At 41.9% G+C, this 25033-nt stretch overlaps 1 protein-coding gene across 4 annotated transcripts in view; it reads left to right on the top strand.

Moving 5' to 3' along the window:
* MTUS2 (microtubule associated scaffold protein 2) overlaps window positions 1-25033 on the top strand; it is a 310760-nt gene that overhangs the window by 90814 nt on the left and 194913 nt on the right. For all 4 annotated transcript variants that reach the window (XM_069808064.1, XM_069808063.1, XM_069808065.1 and 1 more), the window contains one exon: window positions 20608-23223. In XM_069808064.1, the coding sequence (XP_069664165.1) occupies window positions 20914-23223 (2310 nt within the window). In that variant the 5' untranslated portion in view covers window positions 20608-20913. The remainder of the gene's footprint in view (window positions 1-20607; window positions 23224-25033) is intronic.

Raw genomic sequence — 25033 nt, 5'->3', positions numbered from 1 at the left:
TGACTGTATTAAATGAAAAATGTCAAAAAAGATCTTTAGAATTTATTTTCTCTATTCTTGAAAATACTTTTTCAGAATTAATTTTTTTAAAAATATACTTACTTACCATTGTCATTGCTCTCTTCTCTTCTCTGCTTAGAAAAAACAAGATAGAAACTTTCCCACAAAAAATGTGTAGAATTTTAGTGGGGTGACAGGATTATTTTGACCAAAAAATTAACCTGCTTTAGTAACCCCACAAGGGTGAAAACCTGTTCTCTTAAAGGCAGTAGATGTTTTGCTGTGAATATGTCTTGCCAGGAACTTATGCAAGGCTCAGGTGCATCTGGAGGATGAAAGCTTGAGCTGTGTAGTGCTCTAGGCAGTTCGGTAGAAAAAGGCATTTTAATGCAAAAGGTAATGGGGTGCTCCAGGCACTGCATCCCCTCCCCGCAGGGTTTGGCTCTGCCTTTGGTACCATGCGAGAGATGGGGCAGAAGACACACAACTGCGCTCTGGGGGATTCCACTCAGAATATATGGTTTTTAAAATCTGAAGCCCCAAAACCATGTGAATGTATTTACTGGAGTATTTCTTACATAAACTGTTTTCCAGAGTGAAGAGGCTGGAAGACAGTGAAAAAGCCTTTCAGCTTGCAGGAGGACCAGGCCATTACTATTCAGTGGCCGATTCCTGCCTTTTCGGCCTTATTTCATTCAGACTGGGAGCCCAAGAGTACAGTGAGGTTTTCCACAGGATTCCATAAAGTTACAATTTTATTGGCTACATTTTCTTAGGTTTCCGTCAGCCACGTCTATACAAGTAAACTAAATACGGAGCCTTCCTGAGCACTCAGACTTGATCTCCATCTGGTTAAGCCATTGGAATGGCAGCTGGCATATCTTTGGTGCATGAGGGAAAATATTCTCCCAAACATTTCCTTAGAGTATCTCCAAAATTTGAGCATTCAAGGATGCAGTTGCAAGTAGCCACCCTCTTTGGGGGGGATAAAAATGTTTGGAAGGATAAAGATGGGTCGATGGGCTGTTCCAGGCCAGCTGGTCTCACTACCCAGGAACATTGCTAGCCATGTTTATTTTGTTAGTCTAGGTTTGGGCTGGAATTGCTACCATACCACTTTCTTTCTTTCTCTTTCTTTCCTTTTTTTTTTTTTTTTAAGGCTTAATATTCTTTTTGATTAGAAGGATGTAATTTCACTGAGAGCGCTGTGCTATGAGAACAAAAATGACTATTTTATGAAAAGTTAGGTGTCAAGGGGCGTTTTTGTCGTTTGGAAAAATTCTTGCCAACGTAACTTATAAAACAATAGAGCTAAAACAAATGGGTGGAAAATGTTTGCACAAAATAGCAGTAATTGCAACTGAAAGGTATAAGTGTCGTATCTTTATCTGACATGATGAATTTGAAATACGATTCAGTATAAAAAAATCAAATGGGACATTCTGTGTAAACAAAGTAACACAGTTCACATAATTTTCACAGATAATTTCTTTTTGTATGCAAAACCTGATCCAAAGATACCAGTTTTGGTGATAAGAGCTATTGTACAGAAGAACTCATGTACGCTTCCCATAGGAGCACAGTGTAGTCTTTCAGCTAAAGCAGGACAGTTTATGTTTAACAAGTAATCTGATTAATAAATGTAGGCATTTGCTCCCCAAAGTACCTCTTAAGAGACTTCGCTTTGTATGAATTCATCTGTCGCTTGAAATTATTTCAGTGCTTGATTTGGATGCATTTTTGTCTACAGTTCCTTACTGGACTACTCATTAAATTCTCTCCAGTACACAGGGTTTGAACAAGGCAGATTTGAACTTCATGTGAGCCCTGTCTTTCTTACCCTGGGCTTCTAGCTGCTGTGTTTAAGTCAAGACTGCTCACATGTGGCTTCCACCATCCTTACTGCAATATTTGAAGTCAGAGCAAGATAAAATTAGATAGTTTCCAGGTGATCTCTGAGCAACAAGATGTCTAGTCATTCCCAAGTAGCAATACACAAGTACAGGAGTATAATAGCTTAGAATTTTAAGTCCCTTGATCTGGTTATGATATAGGACTTCTGCTACTAGACTTGATTGATCTGGTGGTATTTTGAGTCTAACATGGAATTTACCTAATGTTTTCTGGATTTATTTGTATTTGATTGGCTTGCTTTAGCTTGTGTTTTTTTTGCATTCTCTAAATAATCAGGGATGAAACACTGGTGGAGATGGGACACAAGTAACAGAGACGAGAGATACAAACAATCATATTTCTTAATTGCTTGGCTGGTGAGTCTTTGTTCAGATGCTCATCTTCCAGTCTGGGAAGAAATTAGCAAAGTGAGATTAGCAAAGACAAGAGAATTCATCATTTTTTCCGCTGTGTCAGGGAGCACCACTGCCTGCCAGGAGCACTGCCTGTGCAGGCAGTACATCAACTCCCTGCTGTGCATGGACCTCAGGCGTTCTTATACCTTAATCTTGCATGTCTCTGCCTGGTTTCTTGGGGACTGAAATGCTTTCATTTATCCACATTCTTCGCATCAACACATAATGTGTTTGCATAGATGACATTCGACTGTATGATCAAATACTATGGACTCTGTGATCTAATGTTCTCTTTATCCTTAAAATCAATTCACAGAATCCAAATCAAGTATGCCCTAACACACGTAACCTGTCAGTTCTGAAATCTGTATCTTGTGCTTTGTCATTGTTTTTGCAAGCTGATTTAAACTGAGCGTTGTGTTTTAATAGGAAAAGTTCTTGCTAAATCATATAACCATAAAGAACATCCTAAAAACGTAAGTTTGTACAGTAAGACCACAGTGCAGAAAGCTTTGATTGCATTTTGATTGCTGTCAGTGCAGTTGTATAGTCTTTGCTTTCATGTCTATGATAGGGGCATGGGCTTCATATCATGTAGCAGAGATTAGATCAGAGACACCGTCTGATTCCTTATGCACTCACACCACTAGGTTTTTGCCCACTCCTGCAAAATATGAAACTGGATGGTATTTCTCAGCTAATAAAGAGGATAGATGCTTTGCACTTTCCCCAAGGATAAGATAAAAGAATTTTCTGCTTGCTTGTGCTTTGAACAGAACACTAGATGTCAAAACTATGGGAGAGAAAGGAGAGAAGATGAAAGTTGAAACATGATTAGGTATACATGTATTACAGAGGAAGTAACTAAGGCCTTGGATAGGTTTTGCAAGGACTTAAGGTCTGCAGAAGTGTCCCCACAGCTTGTAATATCCTGCTTTTGCATTATGACAATACCCACTGCCATTGTACAGTGAAGGGTTTATCTGTGTCTTTTAAAAACCCCTTCTGTAAATGATCTGTATTCATTTATAAAAAAAAATAACTCTAGGCTGAAATTTACCATGTAGTGTGTCATTCCTGAAAATGTATTTTAACCTTTTAAACTTAACATTATGTGCCAACAAGGGAAGAAAACTTCTCACATGGCTATTCCGTACCTCTGAAATTACCAGGTATATAGCAATTGACATGCTAAAATTCCTACATAAGCAGTCCCTTTTTAAAATTCAGCCCATAGTTAGTGTAACATGCAGCTTTTGAGTGCAATAAAGGCAAAGGGGGAAAAAGGTATTTCAAAATAGCAGCATGGCTAATGATTCTGTGCAGTGACTTCTGTCAGCAGGCTTTCCAAGATTTTTCACTAGGAAGATGTCAGCTGCATATATGTTGCTTGCATTGAGTGAATTATGGGGAAATACCTTCACAACAGCTTTTATATCATGTCTTATCAACTGTATATGTATTTGTGTAATAGACAACAGATTCCACCTTCTAATAAGTTGTTGAATATGTATCTGCAGTACGGATTTAATGTCCCTGCAGATCAGATAATGCTACAAAAAGTTTGCCAGATAATACTGGCGTATAGTTTTGGCAACAGCCTTCCTTCCTTGGAAGAATAAAAAAAATAATACACTGAACACAGAGAAGCTATTTATAAATAGGTCTTCTTTATGTTTTTTTCAAGCCCAGCAATAATACGTTAGCTGATTGAGTCCTTGTGAGATAGTTTAATATAATGCCACAACGGTATTTAGACAGTTTGCCAAGTAAAAGAAGACAAACCACAGAGTTATTAAAAATGCACTCTTGCAGTATTTGCATTGCATTTACTGCCATCATTGTCAGTTAACCAGTGGAAACTTTCTTGAAAGATCATTTTCAGAAGGGTGGAATACCCAAGAGGCACCCTGCTTCTTTAGAGTGTTACTCCTGGCAAGGGGATATTTTCTTTCTTCCATTGTGCTTTTGGATATTTATATTCCCTTATTGCCTCATATAACTTACTGTAAGTAAACAAGGAGACTAAATGAACAAGCCACTAATTTTTCCATATCTAATCCATTCTGTAGCATGAGGGCAATAGTTTCCTAATGTTTATTTTTCAGTGCTCTGTTTTAATCAGTTTTTAATGATTAAAGCAGTAGGCTTGGTCCTGCACCATTCGAGGCAGTAAAAATGCCCCTAGTAATGCTCATGGTGCAGAACTGAATCACAGCAGGAGAAATGTTCATTTAACTTGAATTTTCCTTTTCTCATTTTCATTCTGTTACCACTAATAATGTTACTTTAGGAGTATTGTATGTTAGACAGACCCATTTCACTGCTATTTCTTTTTCAGATTCAATCCTCTAAGCAATTACATAAAAGTTATTAAAGTGGTTATCTGACATAATGCGTATTAGTCCGGTAGAGACAAACCAGATGTGACTTAACAGTCTTTATTGCTCCTTTTGTCTAAGCGTTCCAATAAGATCCCTAGCACTCTGTCATGACGTGTACTATCTTTGCTTTGGCAAGAGAGATAACAGCTCTCAGAGATCCCCCCTTCCCCTTGCCCCCCAAAGTCTGTAAACAGTTGGATTTATACCCCCAAATCATCACACTGACTCACCCATTTGTTAACTATATAAATGTATTCTGTAATATTGAACAAGGATACCTCACTTCAAGACTGACAACATTAAAGTCTCTTTAGAGATCATGGTAAGAATGTGCCAGTATCCTAAAACATTGGTGTCAAGACATCCTGACTTCACCAGTGGGAGCTTCTGACACTAAATCATCCTTATTATTTCATCTCCATACACTCCAAGTGAATGTACAAAAGCATTACAAAGCTTACTGATTCATTGCATCACTTTTTCTATGTCCAAAGCCCTACAAATGTTTCTTGTACAAACTAACAAAGCTCTTCACTAGCTAGACGTTTCCAGCATTAATTATTTTGATTTGAAAGCTCTCATACAGGCAGCATAGAAGTGTGAACAGTCGTCTTTCCTCATGCTGTACAGAAGTGAGAGTTATTGCACTCATAGTGCAAACACTTTGGCACGTGCATAATTTTACTGTTCTGAGTCATCCCCTTGACATCTGTAAGATGACTTAAGATAACAAGGTTCAGCCTGTATGAAAGCATTTGCTGGACAGGAGTTTATAGTTGCCATAGTCATTTTTTATCCATGTTGCATATATTAATTTCTTTTATTGTTTTTTCCCAAAGTTTCACAGATGAGTTAGAAAATAAGACTGGGAGGGAGGTCACATCATCCATTCCTCTTCTTCAAGGCAAGATAATCTAGAATCACATAATTTCTAAGAGGAGGTTGTCTAAATGTTCTTAAAAACATCCAATGATAGTTCCATATCTCCTTATGAAATCTAAGTGCAATGTTTGATTAACTACCGTACTGGTATGCGGTGGTTAATTATGGGACACTGCTATCCTATTAAGCATTTATCTTGCTTTTTTCTTGATGTCCTCCAGTTTCTTACTGAGCTTCCAAACATTGGCATGCTCAGAGCTGTATGTGAGGTGCAGATCTCTCCAGTTTCAAGCAAAAGTAATCTTTAGTTTTCCTGTTAGTGTAACATTTCTACTTCCAAGAGTTGTATTATGATCTGCCTAACACTCAAAACAACTTTTATGCATATTAGAAGTACTGAAAATGTATTTAAAAATACAGTTAATGCAACATATCAGATAGTCCATATCCATTCCTTCTGCAGTTCTCTGAGAGCACGCAGGTAAATTGATGTCCACAGTTTTCCAGTGCCATCTACTTTATGACTGTTTCCAAACATCTACAGTATCTTTCCAGTTAAGGACACAATGAGTGAATATTACTGACTGCTTGGATACTGGTGTACTGTGGATCATGGGGCTGAAGGAAGCCACCTGACAGCAGACTTTTTATTTGTAGATCTTCTTTTTCTTCTAGTTGCTGAAGTAATTAAAAAAAAAAGGATTGCAACTTTGGATCATTGAGACTACTTTATTTTGGGAAAATAAACAATGCAGTCCCACAGACCCCCTGCAAATAGATTTTATATTGGCATCATTGGGAAGTTCTTTGTATTGAAGATCAGTCCTGTAGTTTTAATGGTATCAAAATAAGTGAAGGGGAAAAGGGCAGATGGGATGGCTGTCCTGCTGCAAGTTAGACCAAACCATGGCCATCTCCGACCGTGCATTCTTGCAGTATTAGTCATTGTTCTGCTAGCCTTGGTATCATTACATATTTATTCATATTAAGAAACACATTTTGCAAGTGGTAGAGATGGTTGTAGTATTAATTATTCTCCTTCTTACAGATTGAAATTATCTACTTTATTTCTTCAGTTCTTTTTGATTTTCTGCTTATTTTCCTCCCATAAAAAGACTTCCCATTCAATAAGATGTATAATTTCCCTTACAACATGGAATTTGTGATTCTAATAGAATTAGAATCTAGAGTTTAGTGAATTATGCTGTTGAATCAGGTAGCATAAAAGAAGTTTTTACATAATTTTGTTTAAAACTTTCACTTGCTCTGCAAAGGTGAATGTGAGCAATTGAGTCTATTCTTGTCTGTATGTCACTGGGAGAATGATTAATTTAACATATTGAAGAAAACAGGCACCGTAATTTTCTCTTACGAATAATACACTGACAATGATGTCACAGATGTGAAATGGAGGGAATTTCTTGTCCTGCTTTTTCGACACTTTTTGATGAAGAAAGATTTCAGTGTAACGTTCACATACCAGGTTCAGCAGGGCTGATGTTTAGAGTAAGGAGCCATTTTTACCTTCAATTTTTTTCCCACAGGTGTTAGCAGAATCCTGGGACTGCTAGCCATTGTGAAGTTCTTTTACAATAAATACTTAGTATATAGATATATGAGATGTGTTTTGAGTGATCTTCTGAGTTTTGGCAAATGTGCTCACTAACAGTGTGGCACTAATTTACCAGCACTAAGTAGATTTCTATAGAGTTTCTGTTCCTTTTGTGTCCTTTCTTTATGTCATCTAACCATGGCCACACTATTAAATTCCCTGGCCAGAACAGATAGAGACAGTCTAAAACTCTGTTAAGTTAAAAATAAATATTGTGGCACAAAGGAGGATTGTATCATTCTCTTTGCTGATGGCATGTGCCTGCCAGTTTTACCTGAGCTATCGTAACACACTGGTAAATGTTAGGTACCACGTCTCTGCCACAGCCTTGGTGGCTCCAGCGTTACCACTACTCCTTAACTGCAAAGTAGCTTTACATTATGGGTGGTCCTTGCTCCATTCCTGGAGTGCTGAGCAAATGATGACTGCTATAGTTTCTGGGTACTATTTTGGGCAAAATGCACCGTGTTGGAGATACAAATCGTCATTTCAGGCTCTCAAGCCTGCACTGTGTCTTGTTCAGTGGCGTTTCCAGCAGTGTGTCATGAAATTGTCCTTGGTTCCTCTTCCTGTGAAGCTGTTGCTACTGGAATCATAGAATAATTTGGTGAGAAAGGCCTTCTGGAGGACACCTAGTCCAAGCCCTGCTCACAGCTGGACCAACTTCCCCATTAGGTCAGGTTGCTCAGGGCCTTTTTGAGTCAAATTTTGAAAATTTCAAAGGATGGAGATTGTATAACCCCTCTGGGTGACCTGTACCTGTGCTTCACCCCTGTCATTATGACTTTTTTTTCCCCTTATGTTCAGTTAAAATGTTCCTTTTTGCAACTTGTTCTTCTTTTTCTTCTTTTCTTTTGGCTGGGCACCTATGAGATGAGTCTGGCTCCATCTTCTCTATTATTCCCCTTTTTAGGTAGTTGAGAACAGCTATTAGGCCCCCGCCATGCTCCTTTCTTCCAGGCTGAACCAAACCAGACCCCTCAGCCTCTCTTTGTACATCATGTGCTCCAGATCTGTACCCATCTTGGTGACCCTTCTCTGGATCCTCTCCAGTACCAGCACACCGAGGCCCCACACCTGAACACAGTGCTCCAGCTGCCTCATGCATGCCAAGCAGAGGGAAAGATCGCTTCCTTGACCTGCCGGCTACTCTCTTGCTCATTCAGCCCAGTACCTGGTTAGCCTTCGTTGCTGCAAGGACACACTGCTGACTCATGTTCAGCTTGTCCTCCACCAGCGCTTGTCCTCCAACCAGCTCCACCAGCAAAGCTGGAAAGTCTTGAGCAGTCCTTTGGGAAACTGCATCCTTTTCCCTTCAGTTTGCAGACACAGTCAAACTGGAGGAAGAAGGAAGGGAATTTGCAAGTGATTCCTTTGCAGTACCTTTGGAGCTTCCTTTGGAGCTAATTTCTGTGTTTTGCCCGAAAGCCCAACTGGTCTTCAGCACATGCTGCGCAGCCTGAACCTCTTCCCAGCTTCAGAAGGAGGGAATACAGTTGTATGGTTGGGGTAAGTAGAGAGTGGGACTGCTGTAAGTCGAGACATGCAACTTGAAAGAAACATCCCTCTCTCCTTGGGCTGAGGGGGTGAATGCTTGCTAGTTTTCATTGAGCTGATCTGTATCTGATACATACAGAAGATGCCTGATGCACAACTGTGGGTGCTAATCAATGGTATGAAAATAAATATGAGCATAAAGCTCTTAAATCCTGTCCTTTTATTGGATATAAATTTGCTGTTGAAAAATACAATAAAGAAAAAAATCCCCAAAGTTCACAATGGAAGTATTTCTTATTTTATTTATACATGTAAGGGATGCGTGGTGATAGACTGGTAAAGCTGAATCAAATTTCAGTTGATTTATGAAAATGGGGATGCAATCTTTTGACAGACAAGTTGCTGCAATTGTTTTTGAGCAATATATACAAATTTTTTTAAGCAGAACAAATGTAATTATTTACAGAGCAGTGGTCACTGTGAAGTACTTGTAGTACACTTTCAGGATCAGTAGCAGCAGGCAGGTAATGCATTAGTTGTGCTTGACCTTTCTGAATAATAAGATTTTGCATTCTGCCTTCTGTGCTCTTAAATGAGAGCTTCCTTGCCAGTTCGCCCTTGGTGAGCCCTCAGCCACCACGGACGTGTGATGCACGGCGCGCAGCGTGGCATCTGAACTTCTAGTTTCTCGGTCAGTCAGAGTGGCTTGAGTGGAATAATTATATATGTTCGTTCTGCCTTCCTAACAGCTGGAATTACATCTGGAAACCTACTTCATGTACTTTACAGAGCCTAGTAGGAAAGTAGAACTGTGAATAAAAACACACTGAGCTTTATGCCCTTCAGTAGGTCATTGTAACTGATGTAACCAGGATCCTCCAGTCCAGAGCCCAGTCTGGATTTTACCACAGTTTTTGTCTTGCCACTGTTTTTTAAAACAAATTGAAAGTGGTTTCCCCTGCCTGCCTTAGGTCCCAAGTCACAAGGAAAAGTATTTTGGAAATGTAGATCAAATTACGGAAGATGGTTTTTACTGGAGTTAAAGCAAATGGGCAGAATTTGTGATAATGCTTTACATGTGCTTTGGTTTTTACTGATGGGTTGCCTTTTTATATCTGCAGTAATGTTTCTGAAAGTTTGACTGCAGTAATGTTTTTGAAAGTTTGACAGCTTTACAGGACTGGTGGTGGTTCAAACTGAAATGTGCAAATGTAGCAAACTAAAATTAGGGTCCTAAATTCATATTTAGGTATTCAGTTAAGAACTGACACATTTACCTGCTGTTGAATTTAGTAGAATTCAGAAAATTATGTGGAAAGACAGCTTACCCTTGGCTACACTTGAAGTTAAACTGAGTTCAGCACCAGTTGTAACTGCTTTATCAGCAGCGGGTAAATTTGTTGGAGTAGACAAAGCTTCTGAGTTTCTGGGTTTTGCTCAATAGGAAGCAAATTTATGAACTTTTTTCATGTTTGAGTGTTACAACTAAATATATTTTTTTCTGTCTCCCAGATGTGTTTTGGAAGGCAGGAAAGATTTAGCAGTCTTAGCAAAAACCCCAGTGATCATTTTGGAAACATTTCACAATCCCCTTTCTATGTCAAGATTTTGTGCTGTACAGAAATAAATTAAGCAGTGTTTTGGGGCCCAGCACATCTACCGTCCAGCTGTTGCAGACTTTATGATAAACTGCAGTTCATGTTTTTGGATAGAGAGGGACATAGTAAGTTGCTGGCTGGGCTCTGCAGGGTGAAGGTGCTGAGAAAGGATGGACAGGATCCCTGTGCTGCTCTCTCCCTTCTGACAGAGGAGAACAACAGGAGCTAATGGTGCATCTCTCACCTTCACTGCTAACTCCTATTTACATTAGTGGCACTGTGCCACTAATGCACAAGTGTGAATGTCAAGTGGTGGGAAGAAAGCAGAGGGCTGTCCCCGTGCCTTGTGTTGGGGGTCAGCCCTGGGGTAATGTGTCCATATGTAAGGTGGGCTGAGGTATGGCAGCAGGGACTTGGGCTGATGTCATTTTTCTTCTGTTTCCACTTGTTTGGGAGGAATCAGTTTTTGCCTTGACTATACCTGCTTCCAAGAAAACTTCTTTACTGCTTGCTTTCTTGCTGTGTTTATTTGCTCTATGGTGCCTTGGGGTGATCGGTGATAAATTTCTCTCCTTTGGGCTTTTGATTCAAGGTTTTCTCGTACTGCCTGTGTTTTACTCATGGCTGTGGCATTATAGATCTACATGGACTGGAGCTCTGGGCTGAGGTCTTGCCTGGCTCGATTTACCAGCTCTTACTACTTAAACAGCCAGGATGCCCTGATCTAATACTGTCTGTCTTCACAGTAGCTTTCCCTGAGGTTCTGCTGTTTTTCTTTGAAGTCCTGAATTGAATAACATTGTGCCTCAGAAAGTATGCACTGTTCCTATACCTTTAACCAGGTGTACTTATCTGGAATTAAAATAAAACCAGCCATTTGTTCAAGATAAGTTGCTGTTGTTATCAAATCAACTTCCTGATTGCCATTGCTAAGACGATCAGAGACTTCTGCCTTTTGAGGGGGGATCCGATTAATAGGATTGCTTATATCAGAGCATGTTGTCTTATCCAACAGTGAACATTTGAAAGCAAATAGAAATGTTAAAAAAGATGTCTTGAAAACAACTATTAAGACTTATGCCTTGTGGAGACTTGATTGATGTTAATAATTAAAATAATTTGTCAGTTTTGATAATGAGAATCTTTAATCCCCAATCCCGTACTCCTTTGAAATAGCAGTCAGCAGGATCCTTTCCACATAACGTGCTTTGGGAATTCAGCCCTCACAGGTAATAAATTATTAGGGTGACTCTTCAAATTTGTATTACAAAATGCAGTTTTGACCAAAAAAACCCCCAAACCCACACATTTACAAGTTTCTTATGGAAAGGAAATAATTGATATACATTATCTGGGAAGGTTTTTGATCTGTTTGCATTGAAGTCATACTGATCCTCACAGTGTAACTGGAGTAACTTAAGGAGCTGTACAAAGATTTCTGCTCTTTGCATTGTCATTGCTACTGCCACTGCCATGGCAGGAAAAGTTGTGGGTCTGTTCCACAGGGAGACCAAGTGGCCACAGGTTTCTTTAGCCAACAGCAGTTGCACATGGTCGTGGCTGTTTCCCATCCACCGTAGGGCCTGTGAAATAAAATGCTCCAGTGCTAAAAAGGGGTATTCAACCAAAGGAAAAACAGCGCAATCCCTTTGCTTTTCCTGCTGCGTTGATGTCCTCCAGTTGCCATACATAGGCGATTAAGGATCTATAAATGCTTCTAACATTGGAGCATCTTTTCCATTTTTTTCATTTTATTCAGAAAGGAAAGCTGTGCTTGGAAGCCAGTTATACATCATGATACTGCCAGGATTCCAGGGCTGGAGTCTCATGCTGGCACCTGATTTTTCAGCCCTATTTCTTCAGGTCATGGAGAGAGATGCTGCAACATCCACCCCCCTTGGGAAAATCAGGGCACAACCTCGCTTTCGCACTTCTACCTTTGTCTGTGCTTTCTACCTTTTGGCTGTGATGCACGCGGCCATGATTTCCAGCAAACAGGGAGTTGTGCTGCTTCCCAGAGATCTCCCAGGAGTGTTATATAAGAAAATTACATTATTGCAGGCTTGACCCCAAAATCCCTGGAAAAGAGAGCAAAGAGAGCAAGCACGCAGGACCTAGAGTATGGGCTGTACTCTGATATGGGCATTTTCTGGTTGATTCTGGTGGTGGACAGGACCTGGGCTGAATCCTTCGCAGCAGTCCTCTTCCACCTATGTTGCCACCTCGTTCATCACGGGCTCGGTTTTCAGGAGCTCAGGAGCTTGGCAAGCGGCCATGCGGGCACATGGCCATACCTGGCACGTTTGGTGTGTGCCATATCCTTCAGGTGACATGGCAACTGGAAGTAAAGGGGAAATACTGACACAAGGAAAAAAGTGAAAAAGAAACTTCTCCTCACAGGCCTAGTGAAAGCAAGAACAAGAGTCCCCCCTCTGGGCTTTTTCTCACGCTGTTATTTAGGAAAATAAAATACTAATTTGGGTAGAGAAAGTAACCTTACTGTGTCACCTGCCTCACTGTTTAAAAAACTTTTAAAAATGTCAACATGAAGTAAATTTTATCTTGAAATATTATTTGGAACTGTAAAGTGAGAAAAGTTTGATTTAGAAAATGTTGAAGCTAAATGTGACAAATGTTTAAAATCTGGTTTGTTCATGATCATTTTGATAAACCAGCATAAATCCGTTAATAATTTGGATAAAATAAAACCTGGTTTATTGGTGAATAAAAAATAACTAAAAAACTTTGCTTTGGCATATGTAGCCATTAGCTGTTCTATATCCGGTGTTTATAACTATTTATGTAGACATAAAATAGGTAATCATGTAAATAATGAAAAGATTAAAATTTATTGACTGTAAAGGCATTAAACCCACTAAAACACTGACATTCTGGAAATGCTACAGAATCCCACTCTACAAAAGCCTCTAATATTTTCAGATCATTTCAGTTTTACAAGTCCATAAGAACTGCCTTCCTATCATTTTCCAGTGTGTAAAAATCTAACATTTGCTCCACCATTTCTCTTTTCTGCCCATGTCTTATTTGCTTGTCAGGCAGAAAGTTGTCTATCTGAAGTACTGTCCCCTGCATGATATACAGCAACATTTCCACAGGATCTGCCAATAATGAGATTATGCTGTAATTTCCTCAAACAGCTGGGTCTGCTTTCTTAGGAATAGAAGCTGTTGGGGAGTGTATCCAAATCTTAGTTCTCAGCCTTCCAAATCACATTAACAAAATTATCACATGCTTGGGTGAGCGCTTCTCCACCACTTTTAATTACCCACTCCAAGAGGTTTATTGGCTGTTTTTTTAATGTCCTAGTACCAGCTTTCAACTTCCATCACCGTTAGAAATAGTTCTTCGTAACGATTTGGGCTTCTTGAGAAGATATTCCCGCCTTCTTCCCTTCCAGCGCTGTGTTTGTTTCATCCGTGGGCTCAGTTCTTGGCAGCGTGCAGCCCTGGCATGAATGCGGCGGTATCTCGTCTCCCAGAGAATGCCTCAGCGAGGCTGTGGCTGGTTTGCTGGTTCTCCCCAGCAGCATTTCTCGGGACAACTGTGCCTATCGGGAGGCTGCTGTTCATGCCAGTTTTCTGCGGTAACTGTAAAAACGGCATCTGTTTCCTACTTCATACAAATATATTCCTCATGTGCTTTCATCCGTCTTCCTCCATCGCTGCATTGGTCAGAAAATGGGAGCTTCTTTCCTGGGAGCCAAGATTTCTTTCCTGGGGTCTGCTTCTGCAGGAGTTTTTCTGTGGGTGCCATAACGGAGTCACAGATGCTCACTCTGTTCGGAGCAGAGCTGGAGCTTGTGCTCAGCCCTTGTCCTGGATGCTGCAGGGGTTTCTCACCTGGGAGCTCATGACCAGGACAGCATCTGAGGGAAACGACTGGAGGCTTCACGCTTCATGCTTTCAACCAAGTTGCCGTCAAGTGCTCGTAGCTACCTTCTGGGAGGATAAACACCCCCCCACACCTCACGGCTCCTCTCTGAGGCGTGACAAAGTGGGCTGGTGTGCAGGTCCCTGCATGCAGCCGAAAGCCTGTGTGATCCTCATCCCCCGGTGGCACAACCCACTACCCCGCCAGGTCGAGAGCATTTACCTTGCAGGAGTGGGTGGCCGATGAGGGGATGCCGGTCTGTGGCTGACCATTTGCAGGCTGCTGGCTCTGCCCCAGCTGTTTACAAACCCATCGCTTTTCTTTTATGGTAATAGCAAGAAGCATCAGTTCAGTGGCAGATGGTGAATAAAGTATTCAGGTGCTTCTCACACGCTTTGCACTGAAAGAGCAATCAGCCTAAGCCATGCACAGTGTTACCAGTACAACCAGATGTTTTTAGCGTATCTTGCTGTAAATATTGTGGGTTTAGACTTTCAGTACTGGGATGGGTAAGCAGCTGTGACAGCCTATGTTAGGAAATGTTTATACAGGAGCCAAATTTCTTAACACATTTCATGTTTAATTTCTTTATTTCCAGTTTTATTTTTCCATGAGTTTTGACAATTCCTTTGCATATCTCATAATTATTACTGTTCTATTTTTGTGGCAAATTGAAAACAAAACAGACCGCCAATGACATGGTAATGCTTTACCATTTTTCTTTTATTTGGTGCGTACTGAGGATAACAATATTTCTATGCTGCTTGTTTAACCACAAAAAAGCTGCTCTTACTATTTAGAAGCAGGCTGCTGCTTTCTTTTTCCAGCCAGCTACATTTTACAAACTTGAGCTCTGCTGATTCAGTCCATGCTGTGTGTCGTGGGGAAGAAATCATCCAGCTCAGCTTCACCTTCCCACTGGTGTCTCCAGAGGGTAGGGTGGGACCTGCTGGCCAAATGCGGCTTAGGATGGAACAGAGTGTAGGGGAGGAACAGCAACGGGAAGAAACTCTTGTAGACTTCTTCCCCAAATTATCATTAAATGGCCTCAGATTTAGAATAGAGGCTCTTAAGAGATAGACATCTCAGAAGGAAACTGATACTCCTGAAGTTAAACAGAAATATTTAATTATGTTTCTGGCTCCTTGAAATTTTCTTCTCCCCGTGGGATTCATAGCTAACCATAGTCTGGTGGATATAATTTTATTTTACTGTCTAGCATGTTCACATCACTTTGTTAAGGTTTGTTCACAAATATAGTTACTGCATCCTGCCAAGATGCTGTGACATGGAGAGCTATGACTTCATTTTCCACTCTCAGCCATTCAGAGGGGACATTTTTACGCTATACGGTATCAAGAAATGTTTACCCATATCAAGGTTTACATATATCAAGTTCAGTCTTTGAGACTTGCAGTCACGTTTCTTGTCCAGGGTCCCCAGTGAGATGCTGCTAAGTGATGAGCTGTTGTCATTGCTGGGATTGAGTCTCCTCTTAACCCCTGCTCCTGAGCTAAAGAAGGCATCTGAAGAGTTAGGAGGTTCACATCTCTGTCATCTCAGAGCGTTCCTGCACAGCAGGGAGTGACTTTAGATGTGTGTATGTCAGCCAACACCAGTCAGGAGAGGTGAGTAATAAAAGATGGAGGAAGAGCCAGCAGAACCCAGGCACAGCTGAGTCTTTTCATCTCACTGACTCCAAAGAGCATAGTGAAGTTGAGCCTGGTCAGTGCCACATAGAATAAACTATCCTGCAGAAAATACAAGCCAAAGCCTCTTAAACAGAAGCTATTTACAGAAGAAGGATCAAATCTTCTGAGGTCCCAAATGTAACACAAAACCATACATCTTACTCCCAAATGTGCCTATCACAGTATGTAAGTCTTTATCACATTGACTGAACCGAACCCAAAAGCTTGTATTCTTTAACAGGGAAAAGTGGACTAATAAGGTATGAATTGATATAGATGCTTGATTATATTTTTATATTAATTTAGCAGGAGTCCTGTGCTGTCAGTACGTTGTAGAGCAGAATGGAGTCTTGTGTTATTTTCAAACATAGAATCATTATTCTGTGTATTCATTGTAATGGCAGCTGTAAAACAGATTACAAAGTTGAACAGGCAATATTCTGCAGAAGAAGAAAATATTTTGGGGTAATTGTATGGATGCTAATTGGAAAGATGTAATGGGTTCTTCAAGTCTGTGACATCCTTAATCTGAGACTAGATGTCACCAGATGAGACGAACTTGGAAGGTTGGGTGCATAAGGTCCATCCTGAAAAGTGTTAGCATGAGATGAACCACTTTGGAAAAGTGCCCGTCCCTTCTCCCTAACTCTGTAGGAAGCACAGGAGCAATGCTAACACTGCCTGAGATTAATCTCTGCCTGGACAGTATTTTATTGTCCTTTCTCTTAAAAGCAATGTAATTACACATACATTTGAAGTCTGTGTCTCTGGCTAGCACTGGCTGCTTTAAGAGGTTAATCTCAACTGGCAGCGTACTGAGGTTGTGCAGTGCCCTGTATCTGAGAAGGGACAGATCTTTCCTGACCCTCATGTTGATCAATTTGTACCAGCAACATTAAACCAAATTATTTGGTCTGGTCTCTGAAGTGTACCACCATGGCCTGTCTCGCACACTGTGTGTGAAGATGCTTTCAGTGAATCAGGTACTTCCACGAAGTTTTTTCAAAACTATCTTCATTTGCATTGCTACTAATCATATTGGGGGCAGTGTAAACAAGAGGAACAAACGACCTCTTAGCACCATGTTCATAATCTTAAATGCCTTAATTAACTTTGTTCTAAACCCATGTAAGAGATTTAGAGAAGAAAATAAGTGGCAAATTAATGTATTGCTCTACTTGTACATTTGAAATGCATTAGCCTGATATGGTACTTAGGGTTTAATGTACATCATCATCATCATTTACCAATTTGTTTATATATACTGCCGTAGCACCCGGAGGTTCAGTGTCTCTGGGAGCACAAGGCAGGGAGGGAGCAACTGGTGGGATGGAGGAGTCGTGAATGAAGGAGTGAAGTTGAGCCTAGGAAAAAAAAGGGAGTGAGTGAGGGAAGGTATTTTAGCTTTTTTGTCTTTGTTCCTCACCATCCAATTCTATTTTAATTGGCAATAAATTAAATTAATTTTCCCTAAGTGAAGTCTATTTTGCCTGTGATGATACTTGGGAAATGATCTTCCTGTCTTTATCTTGACCCATGAGCTTTTTCATCTTGTTTTCTGCCCCTGTCCTGTTGAGAAGGGAGAAGGAGAGAGTGGCTGGGTGGGCATCTGGCAGCCAGCCATGGTCATCTTACCACAATCTGTTAAAGTTTTGGGCCATCAGGTGACACTTTTGGTAAGAGAGTACAAGGTACTGCAAGAAAGATGAGGATGAGTTTCCTCCATCTTTTTCTCAATTCCTCATTGCACTTTCTATTCAATTCATAGAATCATAGAATGGGTTTGGGTTGGAAGGGACCTTCAAAGACCATCTAGTTCAACCTCCCTGCCATGGGCAGGGACACCTTCCACTGGACCAGGTTGCTCAAAGCCCCATCCAACCTGGCCTTGAACACTTCCAGGGATGGGGCAGCCACAACTGCTCTGGGCAACCTGTTTGAGTGCCTCACCACCCTCATAGTAAAGAACTTCTTCCTTATATCTAGTCTAAACCTACCTGCTTTTAGTTTAAAACCATTACCCCTTGTCCTATCACTACAGGCCCTGGTAAAAACTCTTTGTCCATCTTTCTTATAAGCCCCCTTTAAGTATTGAAAGGCCGCAACAGGGTCTCGCCAGAGCCGCCTTCTCCACGCTGAACAACCCCAACTCTCCCAGCCTCTCTCCATAGGAGAGGTATTCCAGCCCTCTGATCTTTTTTGTGGCCCTCACTTTTGGTGCCACAGAGTTTTGCCATTTGCCAGCTGAGGGAGAAACATGTGCTGACTGAACTCAGCTCCTTCTGGAGCCTATCAGTGCCCCTTCTTAGCTAACCAAACAGATAACAGACATGCTTTGCCCAGTGAAGAGCATTTAGAGTTCAGCTTTCAGGTTGAATATGTAAATTCTGGTTTTGTCATTTTTGGGGGAAAAAAAAGGAACAATGAGAAATGAACCAAAAAAACTCCATAATGCATATATTTAATTTAATAAGTATTCAATTCTTTTCTCTCTGGGAATAAGGACAGAACACAGAAGTAGTTTAAAAGTCTTGCTTCACAGTGCTTCGTGAATGAGATCTATAATAATACAATTCTGTGGTGTTGAAGTGAAATTCTTAATACTGTGTTCTGTTTCATGAGTTAATTTAATTAGTTATTGTTTGCTGAAGAGCTGGAACTATGCCAGGAGCCTGAATCCAGACTCAACCAACACGCGTGTGCGCCGTGTAAAGAAACTGGATTGAGCTCAGAGCCAGACGTTGTGAGCAGAGCTGAACTGAATGCAAAGGCTGGGACGACCTGCTCATAGCGGGTGTTAGAAACGCGGGCCCAGGCTTGCAGCCAGGTGTTGTAGACAGAGCAGCGGACTTCATCAGCACTTCCAGTTCGTGCCCCTGCGAGCCCCTGATTAGAAACCCAGCAGAGCTGGGAGCATCGCAGGTGCCTTGAATTCTACCTTCTGGGAACTGTGGAGCATTGTTTTGGGTTTGTGTGGTGGGGTTTTGGTAGCAGGGAAGGGGCTGCAGGGTCAGCTCCTGCAAGAAGCTGCTAGAAGCTTCCTTGCTCCCAGTCGGACCTGCCGCTGGCCAAGGCCAACCCAGTCAGTGACAGTGGTAGCGCCTCTGGGAGAACAGATTTAAGAAGGGGAACTGGTAGTGAGAGGGGGGATTGGAATGTGAGAGGGACACCTCTGCAGATGCTGAGGTCAGTGAGGAAGGAGGAGAGGAGGTGTGCCAGAGGAGGGGATGCCCCTGCAGCCCATGGTGAGATGGCAGGCTGTCCCCCCCCCAGCCCACGGAGGGGAGCGGGAGAGCAGATGCCCACCTGCAGCCCGGGGAGAGAGGAGCCCACGCTGGAGCAGGGGGATGGACGCCCCCCAAGATGGCCGGGACTCCATGGGAAAGCCCGTGCTGGAGCAGGCTGTGACTGAAGATCAGCCCGCGGAAAGGACCCATGCCAGGGAAGTTCGTGCAGGACTGCCTCCCATGGAAGGGACCCCACGGGAGTGAGGAGTCCTCCTCCCCCTGAGGAGGAAGGAGCGGCAGAGACAACGTGTGATGAACTGACCCCAAACCCCATTCCTGTCCCCCTGCACCGCTGAGGGGAGGAGGTGGAGAAAATTGGGAGTGGAGTTGTGCCTGAGGAGAAGGGAGGGGTGGGGGGATGGTGATTCAAGATTTGGTTTTACTTCCCATTATCCTCGTTTTGCTTTGATTTGTAGTAAATTAAATTGATTTTGTTTCTTCCCCAAGCTGAGCCTGTCTTTTGCCCGTGACCATAAGTGGGGAGTGATCCCTCCCAGTCCTTGTCTCGACCCACGAGCTTTTCTTTGTATTTTCTCCTCCTCATCCCACTGTGGCCGGGGGGAGGAGTGAGCGAGCAGCTTCGTGGTGCTTTGTTGCTGGCTGGGCTTAAAGCACAACAAACGTTTTCCAATTTCCAGTGTCTGTATTTCTTTATGTTGAAGGGTATGAACATACAGGGTACAAGAAATATCTCGGAGAGTGAACTTGGGTATGGCATAGACAGAAATTTCCCCTTCATCTTGTTGGAGGTGATAAAGGACAAAATCTGGGCTCCCAAATCTACAGGTGGGAGGGAGCCAGAAGGAGCTGCACTGTATTGGGACTGGTGTATAATCCTCTATATTTGAACATACACATAGGCAACTGTCTTAGAAAAACACAGTTTTTCTTTGCAGGCCTCCAGTCATAGCTTTTGCTTTCTTGGTATCTATAGATCTGTCTAAGGAATGTTGAAGGGGATAGGGTGTCAGCACAAGTACAGCAGTGATTTGTACAAGGCAAGGAGAGAAACCCATAAACGTCCCCTAATGGAGCTGGAATTGTATTACTTATGGCTTCTCTATACTGTGGTGCTTTAAATGCATCAGTAGCCACTTGGTGTAATAAAGATATTGTTATAGCAATATCAAAGTGCTTAGACCCTCAATGTGGGATCCCATCCTCGCCTAGCTATTTATGCCTATTTCCAGTTGTAATTCTATGTGGCTTAAAAACAGTAGCAACCACTCTTCTAACCAGGGCAGTTTTAACTGTGTAACTTCTCAAGTCAGAGATCTGTGCTACACTAAGAATCTTTGCTGGGAGCAAAGCTGTGATTGAAACAGCATCTAAGGTGTTTGAAGACGCTCTATCCTGGGGATGTACCTGGAAGTGCTGTTGATTTTAACCTTGGTTTTGTTAGCATGATTCCTGACATCAATGTAACGTCTGTTGTTCTGGGTTTTTTTTCTCATAGGTTGGCTGGATTAACTGGCTCTCATTCAGAGGGAACTTGACAGATCTATTTTGCTTTCGTTGAACCTCTCTACTGCATGTCATAAAGATTTCCTAGGCCCAGAGGCTGCATGGAAGACAACTGAGCAGCACAAAAATGTGACTCTGACAAAAGACTCCAAGCTTTCTGACGAGGAATTTTCTACTGATCAGTTTATAATTTAAATGTATAACCGAAGCATGCATAATAGTTAACCTGATAGGGGAAAAAAAAAAAGATTTCTTATTAATTACGGCTGCCAAAAAAGCAGTCACCTGAAACTTCAAAATGAGTGCTCCGTTAATCCCAAACAAGTCATGTTATGCCCAACTTCAGGACAACCGCAGCGAAATAAAAAATAATAATGAAAGCATAATGAGTGTGGGGGATACCAATGCCAACCAAATTGTGACAAAAGTTAGAACTGCTGAAGGGGATATTAAGAAACATGATTTGACAGATGAGAGTGGGAATATACACTCTGGAGGGTCAGAGAAAGTTACTCATCTGAATACAGAACAGAATAAACTTCTGACCTTCAAAGACTCTCAGACCTGTCACACCAGTGTACAAGAAAGTAAGCTGCCCTATACCACAAGCAGGGAAATGGGGAAAGATTGTAGGACCAGCGAAGCTAAGGATATATCAAGGCATAACAGGATTAGCCGAGGACAAAGTCTGTCCAATTTAAAAAGTAGCACAAATGATGCCAACCTGGAGGTTACTTCCAAAGGCGATGTTGATTTCACCCAGAACTTTTCGAAGGGTAAAATGCCCAGGACTGTGGAGATGGAGAGAATAAAAAGGCTTTCTTTGGGAAGACCAAGTAAATTCTCTCCTCAATCTGAAACATTCGCAAAAGACTGCGTTGGCCGCGTGTCGTGTAAACGTCTGCTTTCTGCATCATTGGACTCCATCGACAGGTCACACCATTTGATAGGAAATACAGAGAAATCACAAAAAACATCCACGGATCATTTTCTTGGGATGGTGTTTCATCCACTTGACAATACCTCAGAGGAAAATACTGTATTTTATTCCAAACCACCTACCTCAGGGAACAAGAAAATAAGTAAACCAGAAAATGTACCAAATGTTAACGTTGAAAGCACACTGCATACTTCTCATTCTCAACATTCAGCTGTTAAGCCCAATGAGATTGCTAGTAAATCAGAAGCACAATTAGGTCAGGGTAATAAAAGTAAAAAACTGGAGCTTAAGACTGCACCATCTCTACAGTCTAAACCTGTGTGTCAACAGAAGATTGAGAGAATTATGCTGGTGGAGTTCCTGGGATGTTCAAAAGATGAAAACACAGCAATGCAGGAACAGAAAGGCTCTGGGTCTGATGCATCAAAATTTCAAATATCCCATTTTCAAGACGCCTGTAATAAAGTAGGGGATCCATTGTCAAGCCAGGTGGTAACCTATCCTGATGACAAATTGCTAAGTGATAACGTCACCATCGGTGGGGAAGGGAGAGGAAGCAATGACAGTGGCAACAGGGCAACTAGCCAGGCTGGTGAGGAATATTTTACTGACGAAGAAGTGGAAACAATATTCTCGCTCACCTGCAGTAGTAAATCCAGTGGCAAAGTGACACCTAGAAAAAATGAAAATTTACAAGAAGTTGACGCAGGTTGCGCTGAAACAGTTGGTGAACAGATATGTCTTACACATAATACTAATCTACCTGACAGCAAACCTTTGAAAGCTAATGAGAATAAACTGATGCTAGTCAAAGGAAGCACTGAGGATGCTGCTGTGCCTGCTTCTGATCTCTCAGATCAGCATAGAGTGCGCAGTGCAGAGACAGTATCAAACCAACGACCTGACAACCGCGACAGTGATGCAGAAACCTTGGACTTTTCAGTTCCAAGTAAAAAGACAGCTAATGCACAGAAACATCTTCCAGAGGACGCACCAGAGAGCTGTGAAGCGCCAGAAAGCTGTAATGTTTCGGCAAAGGCTGATGCCTTTTTATGTGTCCCAACGCCTGTGCGCCCGGTGGCAACGCTGGATGTTAATAGTCAGCCCACGCTATCAAACAGTAATTTGAAGGACCTTTATGCACTTCACGTTGACAAACTGTCACCTTCCTCAGTCCTACCTCCCATTGACAATACGCAGTTATTAAACATATCCCCTAAAGTGCCTATCAAGACTGCTTGCAGCAGTGCCATCCCCAAACCTATCCTGGTCCACTCCAAGGGCTCCCTCGCAGATAAGGCGGGTGTGGACAGTGACTGCAGTGAAAAACTGGAAGAAAGTGTCGAGATGAAACCTGCCATACCCAGGCCCAAACCCGTGAGACCTAAAATCATCACATATATTAGGAGAAACCCTCGTTCGATAGAGCAGCTCGACCCTTCGTTTGCACCAGCAGGGCTGCCCTTTGGTAGCCCTGCGTGTGGCATGCCCATCTCTACGGAGCAGAAGGTATCCAACGGAGGGGAGGCGAAGCCCACCAGCATCCTGTACGACAAATTTAAACCTGACCTGCAGAAGCCAAGACTCTTCAGTTCTGGACTGGTGGTGTCAGGAATCAGGCCCCCTGGCCATCACTTCGGTCCAATGAGCGAGAAGTTTCTGCAGGAGGTAAGGAGGCAGCTTTGACAGCCTTTTTTGTATGCCAGGTGGTGATCATTTACTTACTTGTTGCTGCCAGAAGTTAGTTCTCAAATCCCAAATAAGAAATAAATCCTAAATCAAGGCAATGTGTGATCATTAGAAATAAACTTAACTTAACCGTTTCTGGCACTGACCCTCTTGCGATGTCTGATCTGTGACTGGAAGTTGTCACTGTGTTCCTCCAATGTTCTCCAGCAAACCGGTCACCTGCTAGTAGTATAAATAGGGATGTTTAGAAAGGAAGAGACATGCTGTTTGAATTTATTCATAAATGGAATTTCTTTTTTTTTCCCAAGGAGCAGCTTTGGGAAATGAATGTAATTCGCCCACAGACACTTTTCCTCCTTAATGGGAAAGTTGGCAGGTTTTTGCAGACAGAACACTAGAGGTCTAAACTAATTCCCTTCTGTTTAGCTGTACTGAAACCCAGGGACTATAAGAGCTCGTTAGATTATATATATCATACAGGAAAAGATTTACTTTTGACTCATTTTAATGCTGTGTGTTATATTGACCTGCACCTCAAATAAGAAGTCTCTTTTCCCCAGAAAGCCTCCCCGAGCAGCCAAAAGGTGGTGGAAGTCCCTCCGGCCAACCCTGGCTTCTGATAGCTTGTTGTGTTTCTGCCTTGATAAGTTGGGAAGGAGTTTTGGTTCCCTGAAATCCTTGCTGGGAGGTGACCACAGTGGAGGAAGGTTGACCTTGCTTGAAAGGTGGAGAAAGGACATGGAAGAGGGAGCTACATTCGGGTCTGTGATGTGCCCTTGCATCTGCTGCTTGGGACCTGTGGTAGCTCAACAACCAAGCTTTTTGTATAAATACTGAAGATAACACAAGTGTTTTTAATTTGAACCAGTCTTTAAAAAAAAAAATTACTTTTTTTTTTTTCCTGTGTGTCTTGTGGTCTTATTGAGGCTATTTTAATGCCTGCCTCATTCTACATACAGTATTTATCCAAGGATCAGCATTGAAATAACAAATTTGGTGACTGTTGACAATCAAAAGCTGGCAAATACCCAAATTAAGATATCATGTGTGAGTTGTAGACTGGCCCTTATGGCATGTTAACAGGCAACCTACTGAAGTGATCGTGGATTATAGTTTTTCATAGAGCACCATCTCGTCCCAAACACAGAAAGGACAGTGCTTGCTGCCCTTTCCCCTCTAACTTCAGTTTCCAGCTCTGTCCCTTATATTTTGCATGCAGAGGAGGAATTATTCAAGTAATTTTAAGGTTGTCTATGTTAGCTGTTATTAGTATATCTTCACAATTGCCTTGTAAGGTGAGGGGAAAATTACTAGGTTATTACTGTTTAATGTATGGCAACAGAAATTAAAGCCAAAATAACAGAGACTGAGCAGCTGTTTGGCTATTTATAGGGTGACATGACCCTCCGAAGACCATAGGTGTCTATGACCCATAGAGTTGGGGTTCAAATAATCTGGCAGGATCAGCAAACTCATCTGGGAGCAAAGGACTGATTCCTGTGCACCACTAAGGACTGTTCTTAACATGAGAAGGACTCAGGCTGTGGCAAATCTGCAGCATGATTTACTCTAGACTAGGGTTAGAAGCAGGACACTTAGAGGCTGGAGAAGATCCATAGCATCTTCCCCAGCTCCTCCAGGAAATATGACTTTGGGTGGGTATTTCAACGAGGGAAGATTTGAACCCAAGCAAGCTACTTCTTCAGAGAAGCTGGACTGCCTGGAGGAGAGGCTGGGAAGGAAAAGTCAATCAAACTGCAGTTTGTGTTATGACTTTGCATTAGCCCAG

The sequence above is a fragment of the Haliaeetus albicilla genome, chromosome 20 (genome assembly GCF_947461875.1).
Source record: "Haliaeetus albicilla chromosome 20, bHalAlb1.1, whole genome shotgun sequence".
NCBI lineage: Eukaryota > Metazoa > Chordata > Aves > Accipitriformes > Accipitridae > Haliaeetus > Haliaeetus albicilla.
This window is presented reverse-complemented; position numbering and strand designations above follow the sequence as displayed.